This window comes from Protopterus annectens, chromosome 12.part0, assembly GCF_019279795.1.
Source record: "Protopterus annectens isolate FY-2018-M chromosome 12.part0, PAN1.0, whole genome shotgun sequence".
NCBI lineage: Eukaryota > Metazoa > Chordata > Ceratodontiformes > Protopteridae > Protopterus > Protopterus annectens.
Genome location: NC_056746.1, coordinates 1,373,399,152 through 1,373,413,799, shown reverse-complemented (window position 1 = coordinate 1,373,413,799; position 14,648 = coordinate 1,373,399,152). Strand labels below are relative to the sequence as shown.

Here is a 14,648-nt window from a genome sequence, read left to right as displayed (position 1 = left end):
TCTTTGGTTCCGAGCCTACCTCTCGATGCGTCAGCTCGGTTGAGCTCGGATCCTACATCTGTCTCAGAGCTGATCGCTCTGGAGCTGGGGGCTACTTCCGCTTCCTCGGAACTGGTGGTGTCCTCGGAGCCGGAGAGATCTGCCTTCGAGATGATGAGGAGCATGCTGTCTAGATCTTCAGCTCTACACAAGGGTACTGATGCTCTTCCCCCTCAAGCTCCAACCTCTGTCTCAGCACCATCTCTCTCTCTTGACAGCAGAGACCCGCAGCCTCAGGAGTCCCCCTTGGGTGGCCCCCAGTCTTCCGAGACCTCCCCAGAATACCCTTCTGAGGAGCCTCTTGGAAGAGAACTTGCAAGAGGAAGCACATAGACTTCCCTGAGGAGTCCATCACCTCTCACACTGACCACAAGGAGTCAAAAGGGTCCCCTAGGTCATCCTCTGATGATATCTCCTTTGTAGATATCCTAGAGATCCTGAAACAGAGAGGTGGCTGGCCCGCCGCCACCCCTTCTGATGAGGAATCAGTGTACCTGAAGGCTTTCGGGTTTCAACCTTCAGCCTTTTGGGTGTCTCCACCTTTCGATAAGCTGTTAGGTTTGGTGAGTCGAAAGGTGTGGGAAACTCTACATTTACCAACGCCCCCTTTGATGGTTCCTCTCTGTTTTGACCAAAGGTAAAAGACACACTCATCAGATGTGAACAGGAAGGGAAGACTCTCTCTGTCCCTTCTACACCATACCCTAAAGGTCAGAGAGGCGGAAAAATGTGCTTCAAGAAATCTCAGAGATTTTTCTCAGACGCACAAGGTGATTCCTTCCCCAGAGGCAGAGGAGGAGGAAATAGTGGTAGATGTCGCCCTAGAGGCAGGGGGGGTCCGCAAAACCAGAGTGATCGTGATTCCTTTCGTGGTCGTCTCTATCAGCGCTCCTGAAGTGGGGCCCGACTGTGCTTCTCTGAAGCCAGTCGGGGTCGCTTATCTTTGTACCCAGAAGCCTGGCATGACATCACACAAGACAAGTGGGTACAAAGAATAATTTCCAGAGGATACTCCATACCCTTCTCTTTCCCACCTCATCTAACCAAGATAATCCCAGATGTTCCACCCAATAACAGGGATCAAGCAACTATAGATGTCCAAAAGTTGTTTCAAAAGAGAGTCATCCAAACCGTCCCCAAAGACCAGATAGTATTTGGAACTTACTCCAGATTCTTTTTAGTGCCAGAAAAGAACAGGGGACTGGAGGCCCAACTTGGACCTCAGCAAGTTAAACGAATCAGTGAAGAAGTCCAAGTTCCGAATGGTAACACTGCAGTCTATACTCCCTCTGTTAGGGAAAGACAACTGGATGTGCTCCATAAACCTCCAAGATGCGTACTACCACATAAAAATGGACAGAGCATCAAGGAGTCATTTACACTTCCAGCTGGGAGCCAGTCATCACCAATTTCGTGCTCTGCCCTTTGGTCTCACCACAACCCCCATGGTGTTCACCAAACGGCTCACTTGAGACGTCTTGGATTCCAAGTGTTTCCGTACCTGGACGACTGGCTCATGACTGCCACCACCAGGCACCTACGTCTACAAGCCAGGAATTCAAACATCTGAGTCTGCACTCAGCTAGGCATTACTATAAATTGGGAAAAGTATGTCTTGTCGCCCTCTCAATATGTGACATTAATAGGCGCAGAAACAGACACAGTCGCAATGATGGCTCGCCTTCCTTCAGGCAGAGTGCAAAATCTAAGACAACAAATATACAGCCTGCTTCCCCAACACAACGTCAAAGCGAAGACAGTGCTCAAACTTCTAGGAACCATGGCCTCTACTATAACTCTAGTTCCGCTAGCCAGACTACATATGAGAATTCTACAATGGCTACTCTTTTCTCAGTGGTCTCTTCAGCAACTGCCTCTGTCTCATCCCATTTTAATAATGGAATCTTGCAAAAAGGACCTTTGTTGGTGGATCCAGTCCAATCAACTAACGATAAGGAGACCATTCATTCCTCGCCAACCCATTGCTACTGTGACCACAGATGCCTCCCAGATAGGGTGGGGGGTGGCATTATCTAGGAAGGACAGTCCAAGGCACATGGTAAGAACACAAGGCTCACTTGCATATCAGTGTCCTAGAGATGATAGCAGTGCTACTAGAGTTGCAAGCACTTCACGACTTTCTTCTTCTAGGGACAATAGCAATCTAATCAGACAATATGTCAGTGGTATGGTATATAAACAAACAAAGGGGAACCAGATCCTATCCCCTATGTCGAGAGGCTCTATGTGTTCGGCAGTGGGCGATATCGTCCCAACACTTTCTAGTTGCAATGCATATCCTGGGGAGAACCAATGTGATAGCCGACAAACTCAGCAGGGCAATCTTGATGCCTCACGAGTGGTCTCTGAATCAGAAAGTCGCGGAACAGATTTTCCGCAAATGGGGACAGCCTTGCTGCGATCTGTTTGCCACCCCAATGAACACCAAATGCAGCAGCTACCACACCCTTATCCCTCCCCAGGGGACACACTGAGAGACACACTTGTCCACAATTGGCCCTCGGGACTTCTTTATGCTTTTCCTCCCTTTCCGCTAATATCGAAAGTGATCCAGAAAGCAAAGACTTTGGGAAGCAGAATGATTCTCATCACTCCTTACTGGCTTTGTCAGATTTGGTTCCCCTTTCTAGGGCCTCATCTTCTGGACAATCCATGGACTCTGGACCCAGTACCAGACCTTCTGACACATATGTCAGGTACGTTCCATCCCTGTCTCCACACCCTCAACTTGACAGCGTGGCTGCTCCACTTCCATCCCTAGTCAGGCTTCATGATTTCTCCCCTGCAGTTACACATATCCTGACGTCTTCTCATAAACCTTCTATGAAAAAACTGTATGCTAGCAAATGGAAAATATTTTCTCTCTGGGCACAAGCTAGGAACATAGATCCATACACAGCCTCCATCCCTTTAGTGTTAGAATTTCTAACCAAACTTTTTTATCAGGGATCAGCTGCTGCTACAAAGTTCAATTAGCAGCTATCTCCATTTTTCATTTGGGACTATATGAACCTAATCTTATGGCTCACAGATTGTGTAAATCTTTTTTAAAAGGCACTACTTTACTAAGACCTCTTTTTCAAGAACCTATATCTCCCTGGGTTCTAAATTTTGTTCTTTCGAAACTTACCTCACCGCCTTTTGAACCTTTACATACATGTGATTTAAAGTTCCTATCATGGAAGACCATTTTTCTGGTAGCCATTACTTCTGCCAGAAGAGTGTCAGAGCTGCAAGCACTCTCAGTCAAACCTTCTTGCTTGATATTTCACAGAGACAGAGTTTCCCTTCGCACTAACCCTTCCTTCATCCCCAAGATTTGTTCACAATCAAATATTAATCAAACTATTGATCTGCCAGTCTTTTTTCCAAATCATACAAACAAAGCGGAATATAAGTTTCATCAACTTGATGTACACAGACAGCTAAGGTTCTATCTACACAGAACACAAGAGTTCAGAAGATCAGACCAATTATTTATATCTTTTTCAGAGACGAGAAAAGGAATGCCAGTCTTCAAGATATTAATGCACTTTACAGACACATAGAGCATAATCCAACACATAAATTTAAGTTTGTAATATTAGAGCAAATTCGACAAACTCCAAGAAGAGGTCCCTGGAAAATATTTTTAGAATCAAGGAAATATTGGTGGTAAGTTTATTTAAATGCTACACAATTCCCAGGTTTAAATGACTCTATTTCTATTTCAAGTATTTTAAAGTTAAAAGTTTATAACAGATAGGGTACTGTGTAATAAATTAAAATATTTAGAGTTTTAGCGTTGGTTTTTAACATATATATACATATATATATATATATATATATATATATATATATATATATATTATAATTAATTTTAACTGGAAAATTGAATGGTCATTAGCAAGCAAGATTTACTATAAAGCAAGTTGTTTTTATTGTAATGGTTGCCTGAGGAAGGCTGGTGTCACAGCCAAAGCGCTTACCTTTTGAAAATTAATAAACTTGCATTACTTTCTGGACTGTTCTTCAGGCTGCCTATTTGTTTAGTCTTCAAGATAAATTTATCAAACTGGATTTCAAATTGCATATTTTTTATTTACTCTTCTAGTGTCAAAGAACTCCCATTTAAAATTAAAGCTCATTCCACCAGATCTATATCCACATCTGCAGCTTTTCAAGCCAGAATTCCAATGGACAGTATATGTGCAGCAGCAACTTGAGTTCTAAGCAGTATATTCCCATGAGCCACCAGAGAAAAAGGTGTTAGGGATGCTGTCCTATATGTAAGAATGAAGGCGAGATAGGACTACAGAACATAAAGCAGTTATGTACTCACCATAACATTCCATGTTTGTAGTCCATCTTGCCCCTCATTCTTACGAACCCACCCACCTACCCCCGTCGTTGTATCCTTGGAGGATCTGGGGACAAGACAATGTCTATCTTCCTTAGGACTGGAGACCTTTCATCTTTGTTTTTCCATGTAGAAATACTTTATATCACTTTTATAGACAGCAGCAAACAAGATCTTGGGATTCTTATTAGTGCATTATGGGATACCTACCTTGCCACGAGCCAACTTAGAGACTTCGAGCTTTGTAATCGGCAGAGTCGGAGCCAAGGATCGGCTCCAAACCCATATGTAAAAATGAAGGGCGAGATGGACTACAAACATGGAACATTATGGTGAGAACATAAGTACATAACTTCTTTTTTTTTTTTTCCCCAAAGGGAACTTATTTGCCCAGGAAAGAAAGCACAAGCTGACTGTCAATGCTCAAACGCTTCAGAGGAACATACTCTCTGGCGACAGAAAAGCTCTGAAGGGCTTCACGCACAGACTTATCTTTTAGTCAGCTCAACTCATGCTACTTGACAGTTTGGGTGCATGGACGGTGCCCTGAAGCTTTGGAAGGTGGCTGGCCTCTATATCCTTATCAGGATATAACCATATAGCGAAGACTACTGCAGCATGGATAAATATGAGGAATATACAGAAATAGTGGACTTTCCAAAATTCCAGTGCTTGCTCAATGAATCAGCAATGAAATGTTGTTTACTTAAATGCAGGATGGTGTGTTTGAAAAAAAAAACTATCTGATAATAGGCAGACAATGTGAAGTTCTATTGAGTGTAAAGGTTTAGGACCACAGACTCGTCATTCCACTTCAAGCTAAATTAAATCTCTTCTTTATGCAAGTAAGCAGCAGTATTGTCAGTTACAGACAACACACACAAACTCTCCAGTGACATCAAATGAAAATTCTTTAAAACAATTATAGCCTCACAGCAGTACCTGGTCGAAATGCCATTTTTATTTTTAGAAGAGCCTCAGTGCAGTCTGCCAGAAGGTACTTTGCTTTCCTGTGGTAAATTCTCACAACCCCAAGTAACAAGTGCCCTGATGTCCGCAAAGCAATCTTCACCTAGGGTGAAAAAAAATTTTAATGACATTATACAGTTTTCCTTAATAACCATTTCTAAACACAAGAGGATTCAAATTTTTGGTCAGTAAATTTCTTCTCATTTTAGTTTAAATTCTTTTTTTAATAAAAGTTTTATTAATTTAAAATATTTACAGTGTATACACAGAAAGAAAGAAATTCAACATTGAATAATGTTATACAATGTTAGGAATACACTGAATCATCAAGGTAATCTTATACAATTAACACGTTAAGAGTCTTGGTATTTCAATAGCAACATTTCAAGGCTATCCCAACCACTGAAAGTCTTAGTATGATTTATAGATCTTATTATGATCACTTCTTTTCAGTTTAACACAGTATAGCTTTTATATTGAAAAATTCTTTGAACATAGGAACTGAGTTTGATTTCCAATTTTTTGTAATAACTTTTATAGCAACCACCAAAAGACTCCGAAATATTTTTTTTGGTGGTTGTCTGGCTTTTACAGATACAGAAAGTGGTATGCTCATTAGTATTATTGGATTCCTATTAGATGACCGATGACGCATTGTATCGAATGCGTCTTGGTCGAACTTAAAACAACGAAAAGGCAAAATAGCGAAGCGGCTTTTAAGCAAATTCTTTCCCAGGGAAAGAATTCGCTTGGCCGCTTCCGTTACTTTGACGTTTTCAGCACTGTAGTGCGATCTCAGAGTTGGTATATTTAAGTAGGGGGTGTGGGGGGCAAAGCCCCCCACTTTATGTATTCTTTCAATTTTTTTTTTTCGGAACAGCAATTTTTTTCCCTTAGAAAAAAATCGCTGTTCTGAGCTTTCGAGATTGTAAGCTTTCGCTTACATGGGGTCGATTATTCATCATTCGCTTTTTTTAAGCATTCAATGATATAATATAGACCTGTATTACTGATCTAGTTAAAGAACAATTATTAAACCACATCTTAAAAAACATACTTATCTCTTTCTAATAAACATTTAATTTTTCACAACCCATAAATGTGTGTCCAATCAGCTTTTAGACCTTTACTACAACAAACTGAAGAAGTCATTTTACTAAACTTACAGATTTTACAGGGAGTAACATTCTATGAACATATTTCCACAAAAAAACTTTCCAGTGTAAACTTGAAGAAGTTTGACTGAGTTAAGTAACAAAGTTTTATTCTTACCATCTATTAAGTCGCTCAGTCCACTACTCTCTAAAAAGTTCCAGAATTTTGCATCAAAATTGTTATTATTACTTATAATTAACTAACATAACTTGGACAAGCTTCCCTTGTAGGTCTTTTTAGCTAAACTTCTAATACTACTATGCAACATTTTCCAGTGTTTCTATATAATGGCAAACTTATACAAATCTTTCTCTTTGTAAACTACTCTGTCAGATTCCTCAAAATGCACCAGCTAAACATTCCCCTAGCTAGCTGCACAAGCCACACTCCTTACTCCTTATCCTCCAAAATTCAAATAGTCAGCCATATAAATGAAGAGAAAGGACTTTGGTTAATCATGATCCCCAAATATCAATTAAACAATGGTGTTAATAAAAAGAAAGCCCTTTGATTATGCCCATTCTGGGTGTTTCAGAGAGAGTGTTTTATTTTATTTTAGTTTATTTATGTATTTTCTTCATTTGCTAACTAGCTAAACTAGCAGGCGCAAGGACAATTTTGCAGTGGCAACCTTGAAGCAATATTTGGTTAAGCGACTTGCCCAGCATCAAGTTGTATACAAACGAAGACTGAGACAATCAAACTAGTATCTAGAGAATGAAACTTGTTATGGTCAAACTTTTCTGCTAAACTACCAGACATAAACTATTAGTCTCACATGGGCAGGTAATATAAAAGGAGTACCATATAATAATGAAATCATCTACACATAAAACGATTTACCAGGACTTTACAGAAGTTATGATAACAAATCTTTCTTCAATTTCAGAAAGACTCTCTACAGCCGAATGACCTACTGTGCTTCAGAGTTTCATATCACAAAGATCTAAGCAAAAGTAGTACAAATCCTAATGTTTTGCTTGAAGTGGAGCACTTGCCTACTGCATTCTTCCCAAAGTGTTTCAAGTTAAATTCAAAAATATATGCTCCAGTCACAGTGTTTCAAAAATACATGGTTTAGGCATGATGGCACAGAGGGAGCACTTTTTTTCTAGAATGCCACTAACCTGTGTTAATTTTGTAATTTTCATGTCAGTAGCCACAGTTTGGAAGTACAGGAGTGACTGATGACATGACAGCCTCCCTGGGGACTGACAAAAAGTTCTTTCATTGCCTAGTAAAAGTACAGTTTTGTACCTACCATAAATGTAGATGTTCGAAGATCCACATTGCTGCAGTCCTAACACTTGGGTAGTCCGCTGTCCCTCGATCGGCCCGAATATCAGAGTATAAGGCTGACGTCGGTCAAGGCGCATTTGACTGACATCAGAACGTCAGGGTACAAATGCGCATGACCGACGTCATATCCTCAGTCTTTTCTTGCCCCAGATGTCAGAAGACCCTAAAAAGAAAGGTCAAAACCCATAGACAACAACTAAACAACCAACCAGCCTAACACCAGAAGTATGTACAATATACACAATATATACAATATGCAATATACCTCAGATGGATAACCCAACCCCCACAACCACCTCAAACTACAGAGGGGAAGGAGGGAGGGTAAATTGGACTGCAGCAATGTGGATCTTCGAACATCTACATTTATGGTAGGTACAAAACTGTACTATGTTCTTCATCTCACATTGCTGCAGTCCTAACACTTGGGTAGAATCCCAAAGCAGAGGAAAGGGAGGATGGCTAAACTACAAAGAAGCAGGAGCTGCCAAAATGCCCTGCAAGACAGCAGTGGCAAACCCAGCCCTGGATTTAGAGTACAGTGGAAAGTGGTAATGCCTAGAGAAGGTATGCACTGAACTCCAAGTGGCTGCCTCCAAAATATCCTTAGTAGCCACCCCTCAAAAGCTGTTGAAGTGGCAGTAGCCCTAGTGGAATGAGGCCTAATCCCAGCTGGAATCTCTTTGCCATGATGGGAATAACAGAAAGCAATGCAAAATCCAATCCACTTAGAAATAGTTTGTTTTGACACGGGCTTGCCCTGAGAGCACAAAGCAAAAGAAACTAATAACTGCTGAGATTGTCTGAACCCTTTAGTTCTGTCCAAATAATATCGCAACTGCCTGTGTACATCTAAAGTGTGCAAAATCTTTTCCCCTTTAGTTTGGGGATTTGCATAAAAAGTAGGCAAATGAATAGTTTGGTTTAAAGCCACACTAGAAACCACTTTAGGCATAAAGGAAGGATTAGTACGTAAAGATACCCTATCCTTATGGAAAATTAAGAAAGGCTCAACTGCCATAAGGGCCTGCAATTCAGAAACCCTTCTTGCAGAGGTAATGGCCGACAAAAAGCAGTCTTCCATGACAAATATTTCAACTCAGCAGTAGCTGCAGGCTCAAAAGGTTGTAGAGTGAGTTTCTCCAACACAAAATTGAGATCCCAAGCAGGAGTAGGAGCCCTTCGTGGGGGTCTTATATTCTTTGCCCCTCTAAGAAATTGCTTGAACAAAGGATGAGAAAACAATGGTGGGTCACAATCGTAGTGAGCTGAAATTGCTGCAGCATGAATCTTAATAGAAGAGAAGGACAAACCTTTGTCCAATAACTCAGTAAGATATTGAAGAGCCACACTTAAATCAGGCTCCGAAACATCCAAATCCTTAGCTGCACTCCAAAATAAAAATCTCTTCCATTTATCTGCGTACACTTTCCTTGTACTAGGCCTTCTAGCTTCCAAAATCACATTCAAAACTTGTTGTGGAAGTTGAGACCCTCTCTGGTTTAAAACAGAATATGCCATGCTGTTAGGTGAAGAGAGTGAAGTTTGACATTGAGCAAATGACTGTCCTCCTGGGACAACAGATGTGGAATCAAAGGCAAAGTCCATGGAGGCTTCCGTACCAGACTTCTCAGTAATGGATACCAGTGCTGTCGAGGCCAATCTGGAGCTATCAAAATCATCCTTGGCTTGTCCTGTCTGACCTTCAGAAGTACCTTTGGGAGGAGAGGCAGAGGTGGAAAGGCATACACATGAAGATTTTCCCAACTGAAAGAAAGAGCATCCACTTTCCAAGCTGTGGGATGAAACCGCTTTGTGCAAAACTTTGGCAGCTGGTGGTTTAGTGGAGAAGCGAACAGATCTATGTCTGGAGTTCCCAGGACACTGTCAATTTCTGAAATACATGAAGATCCAGTTTCCACTCGTGGGGATCCATGATTTGTCTGCTTAACACATCTGCTAAGGAGTTCTGTGCTCGGCAGAAACCTTGCCTGAAGACTTAGTTGTAAACTGAGAGCAGTCTCCCACAAAATCATTGCTTGCCTGCATAGAGGATAAGAATGTGTTCCCCCTTGCTTGTTGATGTACCACATGACAGTTGTGTTGTCTGTTAGAATCAACACCTGCCCTGGAAGAAGTAAATCCTTGAAGGCTATTAATGCAAACTGGACTGCTAACATCTCCTTCATGTTGATATGTAGATGTTGTAGTCTGGCAGGCCACTTGTCTTGTATCCACTTTCCATTTAGATGAGCTCCCCAAGCTTTGTCTGAGGCATCTGTCGTTAAAATCTGACTCGCCTCTGGCCGGGTCACAGAGAGTCCCTTGTTTAGGTGACATTCCTGAGCCCACCACAAAAATTCCTTTTGAATGCAAGGTATTATTTGAATGACAGTGTCCAGATCCTGGCAGTGCTGTGTCCATACATTTTTGAGATACCATTGTAGCTTCCTCATATGCAGTTTGGCATTGGGAAGCACCAGAATACAAGATGCCATGAACCCTAAGGCTTGAAGGACTGTCCTTGCAGTCAGCCCGGACTGATGAGATAGTTGATGGAAGTAAAGGGATAGACTCTTTTGTTTGTCCGGGGTTAAAAGGCCATCTGGGATGCTGTATTCAGTCTCACACCCAGAAAGCACATGTCCTGAGAGGGTACTAGACTGGACTTTATTTCGTTCACAGAATACCCCAGGCATCTTAGCACTGCTATCACATATTCCAAATGATGAAGAAGCTCTTCCCTTCCTTGAGCCAGAATCAGGCAGTCATCCAAATAAGGATAGATCTGTATTCCTTTTAGCCTGAAGAAAGCAATCACTGGAGCCAGAACTTTCGTGAACACTCTGGGCGCAGTAGATAAGCCAAAGGGCAATGCAGAGAACTGATAGTGAGAAGTCCCAGCTCGAAAACGCAGATATTTCCTGCAACTTAGTCTGATAGGAACATGAAGGTAAGCTTCCTTGAGATCCAAAGTCACCATCCAATGATCTTTGCCCAGCAGAGGTAAAAGCTGCTGCAACGTCAACATTTTGAACTTGGGAATGTCCAGATAAGTGTTGAGGATAGACAAATCCAAAATTGGTCTCCACGTGTTCCCTTTCTTTGGTACTAGGAACAGGCGAGAATAAAATCCTAGGCCCCTTTCTGGCATAGGAACTGGCTGTATGGCCCCTATTTGGAGTAACAGAGAAATTTGCTTGTGAGCCTCTATTCTTTGTTGAGGAGGAATGTCTGGCATGCCTTTGAAAGGAGGCAAGGTATGGAAATAAAACCTGTAACCGTGATGTATGATATCCAGTACCCATCTGTCTTGGGTGATCAAACTCCAATTTTCTTTGAAAAGTGCCAATCTTCCTCCCAAAGGTGCTGCCAGGCGAGAAGGTTCTGGCAGCTGAAAAGGTAGGTCATTGGGTCTGTTTACGAAAGGACTGACCCCTGCCCTCACCGAAGACTGTGCAGGAGAACTCCCTGTTCTAGGCCTGAAAGAGCCCTGACCTCTGCCCCTGCCACGTCTAGATCTACCCCTAGACTGGGAATCATAAGAAGGATACATCCACCCTTTAGTAGGCCAATTTCTACTAAACTTTGGAGGCTGAACCTGCAAAAAATCTTTAACAGTCTGCATAGACTTAGCCTTGTCTTCCATTTTCTTTAAAACTGCCTCAACAGGAGAACCAAACAAGACATCAGATTGCAAAGGGGCATCCAAAATCCTAGTTTTAACATGGTCAGATAAATTTTGATCCCTCAGCCAGGCATGCCTGCGAAGAACTGACCCAGTAGCAGCCACCCTAGACGAGGCCTGTACAGCATCAAAACCACATTGCAAAGAATGCTTACCCACCTGTTCAGAAACATGCACTAAATCTTGTAACTCTTTACAATCAATACCTTCCGCCAAAGCATCAACCTTAGATTTCAACTGTGAAAGGAGATAATTTTGATATTTCAACATGTGAAACTGGCAATTCAAAGCTCTCATGGATAGAGTGGAAGAAGTATAAACTTTCTTTCCCCATCTATCCAAGGCCCTGGCCTCTTTATCTGCCGGAACCGGATTCTTGACAACAGAAGCCTTAACACCCTTAGGCCCCTGGCTAACAGTTTCTGGGTCTGCCCTAGGACTCTTAAAAAGATACTTATGAGCTTCAGGCACCCTGTAATACCTATCCGGTTTAACAGGAGCAGGAGGCAAAGAATCAGGATTAAGAGAAGCCTCTGCAAACACATCTTCCACCACATTCAGAACAGGAGGTATAGCTAAAGGCCTATGCTGGGGTAAAAACAAAAATTCCCTAAGCCTTTTCCTGGAATCAGAGAAATCCTGACCTTCCCATTTAAAATGCTCTCTCATGGAGTGAAGGGTCTCTGAAAAAGAAAAATCCTCCGGAGGAGAAGCAGAAGGAGTAGAATCATCCACATCAGAATCAGAATAATGAGAATACTCCTGCAAGTCTTCAGCCGAAGACTCAGACACATCTGAAGCCTGCTCATAATCCCCCAACACAGGCTCCATCCTAGGCCTCTTATCAGGAGGGGGCATAGAGCCTCTAATTAAAGTAATTAAATCTTCTGCCATTTTAAGCATGTGCTTCTTGGGCACAGAACCTGAAGAACTAGGAGGGACACCCACAGAAGCAAAACTAGACCTGCCTCTAGGAGAAGCCTTGGAAGCAGAAAGAGAGGGCCTAGACACCTTGGGAAGGGAGGGGAGTACAGTTATCTGAGAAGCCCCTACAGCCTGACCTGCCTCCTGGGAGGCCACATCCTGTAAAAACAAAGTTTCCCCCTGGGACTCCTGAGAGGCCTCCGTCGGAACCACCGGTTCCACTGACGCCTCTAAAGAACCGGCGTCCGGTTCGGACGACTCCTCTAACCTAGGTTTAACCGCCTTGTCCTTGCGCTTCTTTGAGGAAGCCGGCGTCGGAGCATCCGACGGCATATTGTAATTGCACCGCTTCCCAAAGACCAACCTGGCACAATCCAACCTTCGCTTTATAGTGCGTTTATTGAACCTAGCACAAAAGCGACACCCAACAACGTCGTGCTCAGGTCCCAAACAAGGTATACACAAATTGTGGTAATCCCTATGCGGTATCTGTTTCCCACAAGAAATACAGTTATTTACTTTTTCTGACATCCGGTAAACCACTGAGGCAAGAAAAAAACAAAATATTCCCCAACGGGGTACTTAACCAACTCTGACTTCGGTCTGAAACTCCGAATTCGAAATATTTCAGAATGCCGAACGGCACTTGCAACACTGCTTCTGCATCGGACCATGCGGCAAAAAAGACTGAGGATATGACGTCGGTCATGCGCATTTGTACCCTGACGTTCTGATGTCAGTCAAATGCGCCTTGACCGACGTCAGCCTTATACTCTGATATTCGGGCCGATCGAGGGACAGCGGACTACCCAAGTGTTAGGACTGCAGCAATGTGAGATGAAGAACATCTGCAGTGAAGGCTGCAGGCATTCATCTGAATGGCATTTCAGTAAGGTGAAGCTGAAAGACATCTGAACAATACATGAGCATGTTTTTTTTTCCCTGCATGGAAGTCGCCATGTGTTGCAAGGCAATGCAAGGAAGAAATACAATGTGATACACTTCAGAGTACTACTCATGCTTCAGCCCTTGAAGAAATGAAAAGTTAAATCATGTAAGGGATAGACTTCTGATGGTGTCAAATCAAGTGTAGAAACCTCCCCAACAAACAAACAAATATATACACAAAGTTAAACACTCACACAGCCTAAAAAAGCATATGTCAGTGCTTTAAATTATGGAAAGATTTGAATCTTCAAGTAAACCTTCACACACTACATACCTTTGATGAAATAATGTCTTGAACTGAGGTTTCTAAATTGCACTCAAACACATGTGTCTTGGTAAGCTTCTTCTCCCAGTGAGCTGCAAGCCATATTTTGGCCAAAGGGCCACGCTTGCTCATAAGTAGATGTGCATAGAACATTTTCTTCTGATGTCAGACTTTTTTAAAGACTGCAAATAAAGAAAATATTACATTAGCTGAAATATTAATAAAAAAAATTACAAAACTGCACTTCTGATTCTTTATATAGATTCCTCATTATACATTATCTGAAAAAAAGCAATTATTCTTGTCAGTTCATGTTCTTAATGAGAGATGAAGGATTAAAAAGAGAGAGAGAATTAGCACAAGTATTCATCGCTACAGTTAATGAGTGCATAAATCATTCATTCATCATTTAATGAAATGTAGCCTGCTTAAACAAGACACACACTGGATAGTATCAAACATTCTGTTCTTTACAGTAATGGAGTTTATCAATAAAAATCAAGATGTCTTACTGAAGGGCACAACTAAATGTCAGTATGAATCTCACAAATGCTAGCTGCCTTATATCTGTGAGGTGTTCTGAACTAATGTGTACAGTTAATAAGTGCTGGGTCATGTCTCACAAACAGCATTTTAAAAAGCTAAGGAAACCTGTTAATAACTTGTCATAAGACACTCTAAGCCCAAGTAAAGAATGCCCACTTACCTCACAAATTGCTAGAAATTACATTTTGTAAACAGTACCCCCTAAAAATATAAAGTGAATGCAGAAATCCCCAACAGGCATTTCCACTATAAGAAAGAGTTGCAACAACCAATTTTCCCATAAATAAAGCTAGCATTTTAAAAAAGAAGTAATGTACTTACCATAACTTTCCATCTGTCTTATCCATTTTCATTCTTCCTCAACTGATGGGGTCGGATACAATTCCTTGGAACTGACTCGGCCGTTGCTAAAGCTTGTGGCAACCAAAAAACTCTTTAGTTTCTCCCTTACCCAT

General features: G+C 41.8%; 1 protein-coding gene across 1 annotated transcript in view; it reads right to left on the bottom strand.

Moving 5' to 3' along the window:
• RAD21L1 (RAD21 cohesin complex component like 1) overlaps nt 1–13,823 on the bottom strand; it is a 1,222,403-nt gene extending 1,208,580 nt beyond the window's left edge. Inside the window, exons 1-2 of the mRNA XM_044089023.1 lie at nt 13,657–13,823; nt 5,342–5,471 (exon numbers count right to left, since the gene is read on the bottom strand). Of these exons, the coding sequence (XP_043944958.1) occupies nt 5,342–5,471; nt 13,657–13,800 (274 nt within the window). The 5' untranslated portion in view covers nt 13,801–13,823. The remainder of the gene's footprint in view (nt 1–5,341; nt 5,472–13,656) is intronic.
• Nucleotides 13,824–14,648: the final 825 nt, after the last annotated feature.